The sequence below is a fragment of the Cyphomyrmex costatus genome, unplaced genomic scaffold (genome assembly GCF_001594065.2).
Source record: "Cyphomyrmex costatus isolate MS0001 unplaced genomic scaffold, Ccosl1.0 scaffold146, whole genome shotgun sequence".
NCBI lineage: Eukaryota > Metazoa > Arthropoda > Insecta > Hymenoptera > Formicidae > Cyphomyrmex > Cyphomyrmex costatus.
The window spans coordinates 838,236-852,694 of NW_017275457.1; the positions used below are offsets into that span (position 1 = coordinate 838,236).

Genomic DNA, 14,459 nt, shown 5'->3' on the forward strand with positions numbered 1-14,459 from the left:
GACCGTATACTAAGTTCACGCGACGAACGGAAATTCATTAATTCTGCAATAAAAGTAGTTTAATTAACTGTAACAAATTCCTTTTGTTTCAATTTCACTTCCTCTTTTTTTCTAAACCATTGAACCATAGTATATACCTTTTGAGATTTCAAGTCTTTTTTTAAAAAAAGTTGAACACACACTTTTTGTATATCAATAAAGCAACCTCTATATACAATCTAGCCGTTTACCGAATATTCTTGGATACTCTTCTGATATTTTATTTTTGCAGGATCGAGAGATTTCTTCTTTATTGTAAAGTGACGTATAATTACTTCATATAAAGTATAATTAGTTTACAAGCGAGATAGATGTTACGTTAAAAGGATTAGTTAGGATATTTCTGAAAGTTTTTATCATATATATATCAAAACAAAAGTTTATTTATATAATAGTAGATAATAATAGATGATGACAATTGTGTATTTTAACAGCTGTAGGGCTTATTGTACATTTAATTTAATAGTACAATTTGCATATTAAATAGTACAATTTTGTCATATTTATTTATAAATTGTATTATATAAAAAGGTATCTTGTAGATATTTTTTTTAATTATAAAAGTATACTATCAATAATTTATTAAATAAGAGAAGGAAAAAGATAAAGTAAAGCATAACGATAATAATAAATAAATTTGATGCACTGTGTGCAACAGTTAAATGTCACAAAAATATCCCGATATTTATTAAACATTCGCAGTAGAAATCGATTGGCATAGAAAAAGCTGAGCGCAATTTTCACTGTTCAAAAAGAAACGCTTATTACACTTGATTAATTTGCGAGCTCAAAATTACTTTAATTAAAATTCAATAGAGAGAAAAATCCGGTCATGGTAACCGTTTATCATCATTATATATATATATACTCTAATATTGTACAGTCGTCTAAAATACATACGTAGACGTTTTATTGTGACATTTCATAATGAGGTTGCGCTTTTCTCACGACATGTCAATATACACCTGTACTACGATCGCACGTAGCTACGCTACTGCATCGAAGACTTCGCAAGAGCGATGACGCGGGGCGACAAGCGTTGCGTGTCGCGTCGCGACGCGTCGAATTGCTTTGCCTCGCGTCGTCGGGTCGTCGGCACGCGTCCGTTCGGATCGCAGTCGTGCGCGCGTATCGCTCGGGACCGGGCAGATCTTTGGGAATCCGTGTCGAGACGGTATACGCGCGACCACCGTTCGCCACGCGGGCGACAGGCGCGGCACGAGGGAGGGAGAGAGAGAGAGAGTGCGCGATCTTTTCGCAAATCCCGCGGACTCGCGAGAGAGGTTGCGCGGCGACCTTGACGGAGTGCGCGCGCCGGGAAATACGCGGGCGATTAGAATAGACGGCTGAGATTAGGAGGACGGACGCGGAAATCCCAAGAGCGCAGCGCGGTTTCCTCGGTCGCGACGGGAGTGAAGAAAGAAGAAGAATAAAAAGAAAAAAAAAGAGAGAAAAAGGAGAAAAGAAAGGCAGAAACCGCGAAAAGATATCGCCGTTGTTGCTGCCACTGTTATGCTTATATACTATATGATCGAGCGCGCCGCGCCACCGCGGGTCCGACGAAAAGTCGCGGCAGCAGATAAGGATCCCGCGAGTGTACGCTCGATATTTGTGCCGCGCGACGAAGCGCCGAAGGTCGTCAGCCGTACACGCATGATCTGACTGACTTCGGATCGGGACACTCTCGGTCTCGGCTGTGTTTCGGCTACGTTGGTGCGTGCGGTACGTGCGTACGTGCGTGTATACACGCGCGCGCGCGCGTGTGTGTGTGTGTGTGTGCGAGAGACTGGATCGTTCGCAGAATCGCAAACGAGTCTCTCTCTCTCTTTTTCTCTCACCGAGATCTTGGTAGAGACCAGTCGCTTATTATTATCGCGTTACAACGATCCACTCTCAGTCGCTGATGTCGAGAGAAATAACTGAATTGAAGCAACGTGCGCGCGCGCTTGTATCTTCAGATCAAAACGCTCAAGATATATACCATATACTGTCGCCAAAAGATTCTTTTAAGATTGTTAAAATAAAGACTGTGAGGGGTACACGTATCTAACTAAAGACAGGACGCAATGTGACGCGGAAGTGACGGTGTATTTGATCGCGAAGAGAGTGAAAATTGATAATCTGAGACGGAGAACGACACTCGGGAGGGACGCGCGGCGAAGAAACGGAGATATGGAAACGACGTGAAACGTCGAGTATTTCATGCCGATAAGATCGTGGAGTCACGATTAGTTCAAGATTGGCGCAGAAACGGCCGTGAGGCACCGGAGCGGACGATCGTGCTCTCGGGGGCACCTTCGTAAGTGAAGGCTATGTGAAACGCATTTTTTCTGACGCGATGTTACGTCGACGCGCGTCTCGTATGGTGAATTCGAGAACGAGTATCGAGACGACTTCGTAAAAGCGGTCCGTCGCGATTGTGAGCTAAACGATTCAACGTTATTCGAAGAAAATACACGAGGTATAATTAATTATTCTGTTATGCTACGCGATTTTTATCTGAGTAATTTAATTAATCAACTTGCTTTCTAATTCTCATTGTATCTATAAATGTATCGGTTTTAATTAAAATGAAGAAATGAAATAAAGAACGAAAGAAATGTTTATGTATCGTATTGTGCGGAAAATCATAAATAATTATCAAGTAAAAATATATTTTTGGACAAATGTTTGTGTGGGTGGCATTTAATTGTTTGAAATTTTTCTTTTGAAGTATTGATAAAAATAATTATATTATTACACATATACGTATTTAATTATTATTTAAACACGATGATAATTATTTATGAGTACAAGAATATTAATATTACATATATACATTTATGAATAAAATGGAATAGAAGAAAGGAGGAAAGAGAGATAAAGTTGTTCTGAAAGTTTCACCATATTGATGAATACTTGTCTTATTATTTATCTCTTGTAGTGCCTTTAAAAATCCTATTACATGTAAATTGTTAACGCAGTCTAATTGTTATAATTGTCTTGACTAATTAGCATTTAGAAGCCATCGCGGGACTAATGGAAATTACTTACTATAATAGAAATCAATTATTTTCAAATGGCACATTTCCGATTCCACCAATGTAAGACTTTAATCTCAGTTTAATTTACTCTTTATTTTTTTCTAATTTTTAGAATTAAAAAAGAAAGATCAACAGCAAGCTAAATTAAGATTAAAGTTAATCTACATCAGTGGAAACGGACAATAGTTACACAAATATGTACATGTGATATGTAATTTATATTTAATCTGTGTTCACAGTATAACTTATTAAAGGCCAAAGATATGTATAGCTGAGAATAATATTTTTTTCTCAATTTACATCTTTGAAGTAATTCTTGAAAAGCACATTCATCATCCATCGTTTAAAAGCTGTTAATGAGAAAAAATATATAATTTAAAATTAACCGTTATTGTATTGTAGTTCTCCTGCTATAAACACTTTTTGTAGCAAAAATATTACGTATGGTCGTGTGCGTCTGTTGCATATGAGTGCGTGCGAACTACGCGTGGTTGACGGTCGCGTGTCCGCGTGGCGAACCTCATCCCAGCACGTTGAATTAACACGATTACTTAGAACCATATCAATTTTCTAAATTGCTTAATTGCCTTTTTAAAATGCGTATGTCCGTTTCTTGCGACGCTCTCCAGTGATCATGTATTCATTCAGAGTTACGATTCCTATACGGTAAACATATGAAAAAATGCTTCATAACAGATGTACCGTATATCAAAATGCAAACTTTTATTCGAGATGCTTCTAAGATACACAGTAATTTTCTAATATTTTATTTATTTTGTTACACTTTATACTATAATCCTACGTATCTTTTAATATATCATAACAATTATTTTATTATATATATATTTTTTATTTTACATTGATTAATTTACTGTATTAATTTATTTTACGTCAATTCGCGAGTAAACTTTGTTTATAGATATACATATAAAGCTCGTTTGTGTATTTTTTTGAAAATATCTTTTCAATTAAGATTTGATTCTTAATAATATTTCTATATGTAGATTCCCTGAGATAATGTGAAATTTTCAAAAAATATCACAGTGATTAAAAAAAAATGTAAATTATTGTAAAATGAAAAATTTCTATTCGTGTATTGAACTTTTTCACCTAACATCTAGAAATTTAAAATTTTCTTTAAAAAATGAAGTTGCAATTCTAGCTCATATTATTGTACCTCAGCTGAACAGTTCATTCTGTTGAAAATGTATTTGAATATGATATTGTTTGCTTTCGAGCCAATTTTGTAATCAGGTCTTTTTATTCAGTGTAGAGTTAAGCTTTATCGGAAAAATTTGTTAATCAAATGCTTGAATGGTCTGCTTGGTCGTAACCTTCGCTCCAAGATTTCGCAGTAAATTTAAAATCGAGTACGAATAACGAATAAATTGCATTATGAGTCGAAAGATGTGAGTAGCATAAACATTTGACAACGATCGTTTTCAATAGTTCACTCTTTTGTTAATAATAATAATCATTTTCAAGTTAATTCTGTAACACTTGGAATACTTGGATAAAGATAGCGAATATTATTAAAAGATTTTTTAATACTTTGATTTTATGTATAAAGTTCTTCGAATTGTTCGATACGATTAATGGATAAACCATTTAATTTCTACTATTCAAAATGGAATTAGTTCATTGACTGAACCAACTCAATTGATCTTCGTAAATTTCAACTCATAATTTGATGAAATTTTTTGAACATATTATTATTACTTAAAATGTACGCAATACTATACTTACGCATCACACTGTACTTACTGTTTAATTTCAACATAATATGCTGTTATACATATATGTATATAAAAGCATTTTTATAACAATTATTCCTTTACGCGTTAAAAAAAATTATGTTATATTAATATAAAAATTGATATAAAAACTATAATTATAATAACTGAGCTCCTAACACATTTAATAATTCTACTCTTTCAAAGAGTCAATTAAAATGGAGTTCATTTTGTTCGTAAAATGAGTATTATGATCTAAGTCCTGGAAATCGGTTATTAAATGATAATAATGGTATTATTTTTATTGTCTTGGGAACGTAGGTTATCACAAAGTTTTTAACGACCTCTACTTCGAATATACTTGTTCTTCATGATATTCCACAAAACTTTCCGTACTTTTATCAGCAGTCGTTATTATTATATTTGAAGTAAGAGATTTCTTGAGCTGGTTCTTGGATTCTGGGGAAAGTTTATGCAAGAATAGGGTATGTGTGTATTTTCTGTGGAATAATATGCAACAAACGTTAATATACAGTAAGTGATAAAACTGTCAGCAACAAAATACATCATAGTCTAAGATATCAACAAGTACAACAATGGAAAACAGAAAGCAACCATATTTAACTGATGATAGAGCACTTAATCGGTAAACATTTTCCGGTAATGATTAAAGTAATACTGTGAATTTTATACAGAAAAAAATTCTTTTGTGTTATTGTATAGAATAAGAGTATAATTTTTTTAAATTAAATAGTAACATAATTATGATAAATAGATTTATGTTGTTAAAAAGAGTATTTAACTTTCTCAAAAAAAAATTGTTTTAATTTTTTGCTGTAATAGATTTTTATGATTAATTTTAACTCGATACAAATTATATACTGTATTACGTAATCTGAATTCCAAGAAGAAAGTACATTTGACTTAATGGTATTTCATATAAAAATTGAAACTAAATCAAATATTTTGAAATACTTTGTTAAAATTATTTTAAAAGTATATTATAATATATCTATATAAATAATTAGAATATATTTATATATTATAATGATGAAAAAATAAATTGTGATAAGTTAAACACTATGCATTTTGAATTAAAATTATTTAAAACCTTTTGCATAATTTTTACATTTAACTATAAAAACTATCGAAATAAAAGAAAATATTTTTAATCTCCATAAAATTTACTTTTGCGCTATTATTTATTTTACAGATTTACGTCAGAACAGCATTTTTGGGGTTAATCAAGAGGACATTAACTGTGTGAAAAATTTTATTCTCATTGGCAGTTATCAATATTACATAAGATAAAAATCCAGGCAGTACATCATGGCCCATTCCAGCCGAATTGTGCCGATCCGAATCGAGAAGTGGACTCTGCAACGCGTCTCAATGCCAGATTGCTCGTCTGTAAGCTCTTTGGAAGAAGATTGCGGATCAACCGAATCCGAGGATATGTCTATCAGCCCAGACACATCCTGCCGCTCGAGTGCGGACGCGGACAAGAGTTTCGATCTCGACAATGATTTCCGCGAGAAATTGACCAAATATGAAGATATAATCGAAAAGATCGAAAATTTACGGCTTGCGCGCAACGACGAAGACAATAAAGATGCCAATAAGAATGTCGACAGGACGCGCCACATCAGTAGCGAAAATGTGGACAACCTGGAGTATCGGAACAGTTGTAAATTAGATCATCATACCGGTCATACCGATAATGAGGATATTAACAACAACGAGGATAATATCACGACTGATGACAATAAAGACTACTCGCCGCTTAACATATGCGACGACAAGAAACGATACCATCCTTTGTACGATGGGAATTCTCTGGACGACGATTCGGAGTCCGAACAAACGAGACAGCAAGAGCAGGAGGATTCCGACGATTCCGATCTAATTCAACGAGGACCAGTCAAGCCAAATTTTCAATCATCTCGTGCATTATCATATCCTTACTCCATGATGACCTGGTTACAAACGACGCGTGCAAACGACAGCGCAGATGCCGCCTACGCAGTAGACTACGACAAAACTGCCGAGCAAATCCTGAGGAATAAGGATTACAGCGAGAAACTGAATCCTTGTTTAGACCAGCTATCGGATTCGAGTCGAAATCAGACGTTGATCGGAGCGATGAACTTGGGGATGGAACCCAGTTGGATCGGGGAGAATGATAAAAATATTTTCCGTAACGGAGATTCCAGCAATGATGTAAGTTAAATTACGTTTTATATCAATGATGACGCTCTTATGAAACATATACCATTTTTTTTAATTATATCACATGTTAAATGTGTGGCGACTTCAATTAAAGCGCATTTTTGCAGGAAAATTTGCACGAAAGCTACACTAAAAGGAAGCTGTATAAGAAGAAAGATATTTTTAGTTTAACAATCTACTCTTTATATATTGATATTAAATATTTAATGGTAAACAATCATTGTATATATAATGCTATTTGAATGCACTGATCTGGATATTTCAAACAATCGAAAAATAGTTACGTATACTGTTTTAATTTCCTCGATTTATCCTGCACGAAAAAATCTTTTAATTATATACATAATATATAGTAATTACTTTTATAATTATATATTATGTAATTATATAATTATATAATTATATTATATATTATATAATTATTCATCGATAAAAGAACAGTTGAAGTGAATGTCGATGACCGAAGCTATTAGCGTTGAAGTAACAATACGACGCAGAAGAGTTCCCCGCTCTGTAAAAAACGATTTAATCGTATTTCAGACCGCGGCACTTCCCTCCATAGTTGTCGACGATCCGGGAGAAGAGTCCTTGATGGACATCCTGTCGCATGGCGGTTTTCAAGCCGCATTGCTCTCAGACGCTGGCAGTCACTCGATTCCCTCGCCAGGCGCGAAAACCTGGTCGGATTCTCCAGCGAGCAGCTACAACTACGTTGTCTCGAGGTCGAATAGTCGGGCGTCGAGTCGCGCCCAATCACCGGGTTCTGCTACGAACGTGGAGTCACCGCAGATGCACGTCAACGTCATCGGCAGCCCGCTCGGTTCACCGCAGGTAAGTCCGCAATAATCTGCATAAATGTATGAGGAGCGCGCATAAGTAGCGCTTCGACGAAACCCGCATGTCTAGAATAAGTAAAACGAGGCGTTGAAGTCTTGCGCGAGAGCGATTGCAGTTTAGCACATTTCGAAAATGTGTAATATCACACACGCTGCCTACGTAAAGATGCTGAATCGCAGTTTAAATACAACCGCAAATTAAAATACGGCGCCATTCGTCTATTTTACCACAGCAGGTCACGCGCGATATCAGATTTTCCGATTTATTTTTAGAACGAGTAAATCATGTGATTGTACATCTTTATAGACAATTTTTTCATATCCTGAATTGATTATATTTTTCTGATGTTACTCGATGTTGATTATTACGATTTCTTTTGTCTACTCTATTAATTTACTTACGTTATTTGATGGTAATATTAATTCATTGTATTTATAATTGTATCAGAATTACATTTTGAACAATGCACATATACAGGCAATATAAAAATAAAAGAATACACACACACACACACACACACACATACACCATTTGTAACAACAGGTTTAAATATTTAAAACTGAGTCCATCCAATATATCACATTGTTCCAGCCATAAAATACCTTTTATCACGGTTTGACGAGCCTCGTAAAATATTCAAACAGCTACTTGACAGCTAATATAAGTTTATGTAGCGGTTACCACTTGCTCCTCTACAACCAAGTACAAATACGATACGAATTCTCGGCAGATGATTCAGTTAACCGGTTGCCTTCCTTCACAGGTTGCATCGACATACCGTGTGCCGCAAACGTTATCCTCCTCATCCTCGTCCAACCAATCCTACAGCGACGTGTCCAGCCCGAATTATCAAACACCCCTGAATTATCAGACTGAAGAACAGCTTGGTGAGTCCCTGTCCGGTTGGAAAGGCATCTACGAGTCTTCAGGGACGATTGTTAACAGCAGCGACACAATCGACTGCGCGTTGCTTCAACTTGTGGAGCAGGTCATAGAAGAGGATAAGCAGAGCAAAGCGTTGAAGGAACCGCAGGTTGTCTCTAATACCTCTTGCTACTCGTCAGTCTATAACGACCGGTGTGTGTCCGTACAAACATTGGGGAGTGATGTGAATCCCGCATCCAGCGAATGTCCTGGGAGCGGCATGCGTAGCGAAAAGCTGGAGGCTTGTTTGAGCATACCTAACACAGACTCCATCCAGGTTGAGAGTCTATCCATCAATAGTGACCTTATATCGGTTTATGCGAGCAAAGGGACCACAGGAGGATGTGCATTCGTGAATCGCGCGGTGAACGGCCACGCGACAAACATGGAACCAAGGTATTACGAACCGCATGCGAAGAATGACCAAGTCAACACATCAGTTATGCCGCAGCACGATGCGAACACCTTGCACGAGCTCGGACTAACCGATGAGACATCCGTAAAGACATCTGAACAGAACTTGAGGACGTCACAGGAGAAGTATACGATGTTCCATGCCGCCGATGGAGAAAAGAGATACGATCAGCCATCGTCAATGTTTGTACCCAGCGATTATCAAATACCAACGATGGTCTCCTCGTTTGTACCCAACCACTCTCAGAGGTAAACTCAATAATATGATTGTGTGTGCGAGGAAAATACAAAAATGAAATAAACGAGCCAGAGAAATGACAGTAGTTCAAATTATTGAACAAACTTGGATAATTCTGAACGTAAATCAATGTTCAAGGTTTTGTGAAATTGGAAGGAAATGCTACATCTTTTTAAAAACAAAGCTCCTTGAAAACACGATCAATTTCAGCATTTATACTTCTAGATACGTTTTAATCGTGTAACGTTTGCAAATGTAAAAAAAGGATTAAAGAAACACGTGTTCTCTATTTCCACGAAGTTACGTAATCAAAATTAATGGCAGATCGCAATGAAATGGATGATAATGAGGAATATTGCGATAAATCAACCGTTTAAGTTTTCAATGACATATTTATGTTTCCGGCGCCTTCGAGCAATTAGAAAATACGAGTCTAAGTATAAACCAAATGTAGCGCTCCTGTGCATGTTAGAGCATGTTTTTTTAAAAAACTTTAATTTCCCACTTTAATTTTAATTTGTACAAGTAAACCGCTTTTTAAATCAAGTTGTAATACAAAGTTTTGAATACAGTCATTTTTCTGTGTATTACCCATGTTAAAATAATCACAGCTTTCGCGCGAATGAGTGATAAGAAGTGTGGTTAACGACCCCAATTGCCACGACAGGAACTTAAAACGAGGCATAGTACCGTGGCCTTCGCTAAATTTACCGTCTGTAAGAGCGAGTGAGAGGCTGAAGGAAGGATTGCATCCTAAGGAAGTGGAAAGAGCCATGAGTAATCTGCTGAAAAAATCCATTGAGGAACTGGCAGCCACAGATGAGGATGGTGACACGTAAGTAACTCGTTTTACTTTATTAATAAAATAGTATAATAAATAAACTTGTTTTGCTTTAAATGTAAATAGACGAGTATAAATAGCATAAAGAACATACATTATATTACATATAAATAAATACATTAACTGGTACTGCTAAATCTTCTTTCTTTATAGTAACATTGTAGTTATAGTAATAAAAGCTTATTAATGTCTAATTTTTAAAAAATATAGATGAAGGTACAGCGATAAAAATCATCTCTCTTTTCTCAAATCTTCTTTCTGATCTCTTTTGTGCTTAAATACGATATTTGCATGTAATAGAGCGCTAATGTGCCTGGTGGGCAATCCAGAGGAATTGACAAAGAAGAAAGCTTACTTGGTGCCATTGGTCGAGAGATTGGGCAACCTGCCGAGCGCTCTATCAATGGTGAACAATCGCAACGAAGACGCTTTGTACTTGGCCGCTATGAATTGTCCGGAAATGCCATACGTCACCGGATATCTAGCTGCCGCAATGTTACAGAAAGGGATCGATATCAACCAAAGATTATACCACATGCGCGTAAGTTTCCTTATGATGCTACGCGAAATTCGTCGTTTTTACACAATTTATTAAGGCACTCTGATGTATGATTGGTCATTTGTTCGTGCTTTAATGAAGCATACATTACGTACATTTGTGGATGAATCTTTCAATGAAATAATTTCAATTACATAGAAAATATATATAAATAAATGCATTTCTGAGCAATTATAATTGCTAAATAATTAATACACGGCGCACGATGATCACATTGAAAACAGAATAAACATATAATTATCGCGGTTGAACGAAACATTAAAGATAATTCTATATACGCGACGGCGAACAATTTTTTGTATCTATCGTCGTTTCTATTATTTCAGGGCGATACGCTGATACATTCGATTGTAGCACGCGGCGATTCTCACGGGGAGGTCTTGGCGGAATTGTTAGCATTGAAGACAGCGCAAGGAAATCCCGTGTTTGATTTATCGAGGTGTAATTATGATGGTTAGTTCAACAGGAATGAGATTGAGAAGCATGAAATTGCACAGAAATCCAATACGAGAGTAAAAATGCGTGTGCATTTCAGGGAGAACCGCTCTTCACATCGCAGTCGAATCGCACGATCTTTCTGGACGAGGCGTCAAGTCCTTGGCCATAACGGATCTTCTCTTGAAAAACGGCGCAAACATCAAAATCAAAGAAAGCAAATGCGGCGACACCGCTTTACATATGGCAGCTTCGTTGAGTTGCGATCCTGCACTCGTGAAGGTAATCCACCCGAGAGGGATTTCCCAGTTTCGTGCGCCAATTATCCATGAAATTGTGAAGTTACCCGTGTAATAATCGGCTCATTGGACTGACAAAGTGATATTTATACGTTCTGCAATGTGTATCGTTTCTTGGAATCAAAAAGAAATGCTACAAATATATCGATATGTGAGAAACCTTGGGACTTTCTGGGAAAATAAGAAGAGACAATTGAGAATAACAACAAGCGCTGTTTTGAAACATTGAATAGTCTTTCAACTTTAATCCCGAGATTTTTCTAAATTAGTTCTGATGCATGTAAATAGATGTTTCCAATTAATTTTAAATAAGTTTTAATTGATTTGCAATTTATAACCAAAATGCTATTAAAATGCCAAAAAAGAAATATTGTTAAATATTGATAATTCAAAATTTGTAAACACAATCTATCAAAATTTTATTAAAGAAGGATTTAATTCTAAAGCCAAAGATCTTATAGTTAAAAAAATGCGCGTCTTCTGAAGCATGTTGTGTGATAATTTGAATGTTGTGTTTAAATATGAAACGTTCATTTCTTATCTCTTTTTTTTCATGTCTCGTGGATAAAATCGGTAGTAGATCCACCAATCATCGATGGCTATAGAAAGCAAGAAGTTGAAACAAGAAGTAATTGATCCATTCACTCTTATTCACCCAGAATTCTGCACGATAATCTTTGACATACAGTCGTCAGTGTTATCAATTTGATTACAAATAACATAACAAGTTACATATATTAGGCGTTAATAAAATCAATTTCGGGCATTTGACACGTTTTTTTTTTAACGTATTTAGATATTATATAACACATAAGATAATTGTTTTTTTTTTTAGAAGAACCATAACATCCGTCGTTATTTTTTATTTTATCCCAAGTATAATCGTAATAAATATTCCACACAGAAAATTATCTCTTTTTCTCTTACACAAATACAATTTTTTTAACAAGACGTAAATATATGTCGTACTTGGTTTCTCATCCCATAAAAATCAATGAACTTTAGTAACTTCGGTATTAAGAAAGAAAACTAATTATTTTACTAAATAAATAAACAAACTAATTATTTACAAACTGATTAAAAAAAGTAAAAGAAATAAAAATATGTAAAAAAAATATATTATAATTTTTTTTTAATAATGTACACATTAGGATAAATCCTTAACATAAATTATTTAATATAAGTTATTTAACATATTGGTGATTTATTTAATATGCAGTCTTCGTCTAAAGATTAAATTCTAAACATGATGTATACGACACGACATTTTTTATTTCTATTTACACAAATTATGCTGAAATTTTTCGCATTTTTACAGATATTACTGCGCAAGGCTACTTTGAATGATGTGAACGAAACCAATTACATGTACAACACGCCGTTGCACATGGTCGCCGCTGTTTCGAGTACCGTAGACTTGGAGAAGCAGAAAGACGTCTGTCGGTTCTTGATACAAGCTGGAGGCCAGACGAACATACAGAACCGGCAAGGAAAAACGCCGCTGGCGCTCGTGTTACCGGAAAGGAAAGAAGCCATCAAGAGGATATTCTATAAGAAAGCGTGATAACGATAAAAGACATTGAAATGAGCTCAATGATGGGCATTACATAAGACTGATTTCTGCGGAAGTATTTAGGAGCACTTGGACTCTTTGGCGGTTTCCGCTCCATTTTGTAAACTAATTGCAATAGGATTCGCGACATTCATCACGAGCAAACTCTCAAGACTGTGACTCAAGTCAGCAAGGAGTACCAATGATACGTATAACATTATTAGTTGCATAAAATTATTTGAAAAATTGTTGTAATCCCAAATTGCGCGAGTCATTAAGGAAAAAACGTAATTTACCAGAATATCTTTATATTTGTAGTGTCTGTTTACTGTCAGATACACGGATAGTCTTTTTTAAGACTATTAATATATTCTTTTTAAACAAAAAAAATAAAAAATATATATTTATATGTTAAATATATATTTATATTTAAAATTAAACGATATTTTTCGTTTAATTTTTTATTTTTAGAATGACATTTACTATTCTAGTTGCAATCTAGTGATATATATAATATAATTTTAATATAAAAAGAGACTAAAATTAAACATAAAATCAAGCACATTTTACGTTAAATATGAAAGTGTGCCTCAAGATATCTTTATGTCATATATCGCTGTCTTTGAATTAAATTTGTACAGTTAATATAGTAAATACTAATACAATTAAATTATATAATTGAGTAATCATCGCAATCAGTAATATTTAATTAGTTAACAGAAACGAATATTTTAATAACTCAAACCAAATATTTTCTAGAACGTAACATATTGCTTATGATAAATGTCGATTAATTTCGCTTATATAATTCATGACACTTTTTTCCTTCTCTTCTGTTTTTACTCATGTGATAATACCTACTTGCATTCTTTTGATTTACAGTTTAAGTATACAGAAATTACTCCATTCAGTTGCTCAAAGTTTTACTAAATCGCGACGTTATCAAAACGGATTGTTCTATTATAATATTTACAGCGTCTTTCTTTGATTAACATATACGTGTATATGTACATATCATTTACTTATGTAATATTTTATATAAATTAATAACGTTTAAATATTGTATTAATTTTTAATACAAACATCGTTAAATATGTATATATTTTTAATTCATATCAAATGCCTATGTACAGTGTGAATTTTACACTAAACTTGTTCCACGAATCGAGTTTTCCCACAATTTTTCCAGCTACTCTCATTAGTCCACACCAGCAATAACGAAAAAGAAACCTCTCGTTGAGAAATTTTCTTTAATTTTCTTTACTGTATCGTGTTATTTGCCACTTTCATATGGAAACGTGGATTGGAAAAAGTGAAGTGAGCTGAATCAGATGCA

The 14,459-nt window shown here is 34.7% G+C and overlaps 1 protein-coding gene across 1 annotated transcript; it reads left to right on the top strand.

The window, feature by feature from the left end:
• The first annotated feature begins 6,046 nt into the window (after window positions 1-6,046).
• Window positions 6,047-13,418, top strand: LOC108783246 (uncharacterized). Its single transcript, XM_018551775.1, has 8 exons — window positions 6,047-7,015; window positions 7,565-7,855; window positions 8,625-9,448; window positions 10,105-10,272; window positions 10,579-10,819; window positions 11,164-11,290; window positions 11,373-11,554; window positions 12,890-13,418. Exons 1-8 carry the CDS (start codon window positions 6,125-6,127, stop codon window positions 13,133-13,135), a joined length of 2,970 nt encoding a protein of 989 aa, XP_018407277.1. The 5' UTR covers window positions 6,047-6,124; the 3' UTR covers window positions 13,136-13,418.
• The last annotated feature ends 1,041 nt before the right edge of the window (window positions 13,419-14,459 follow it).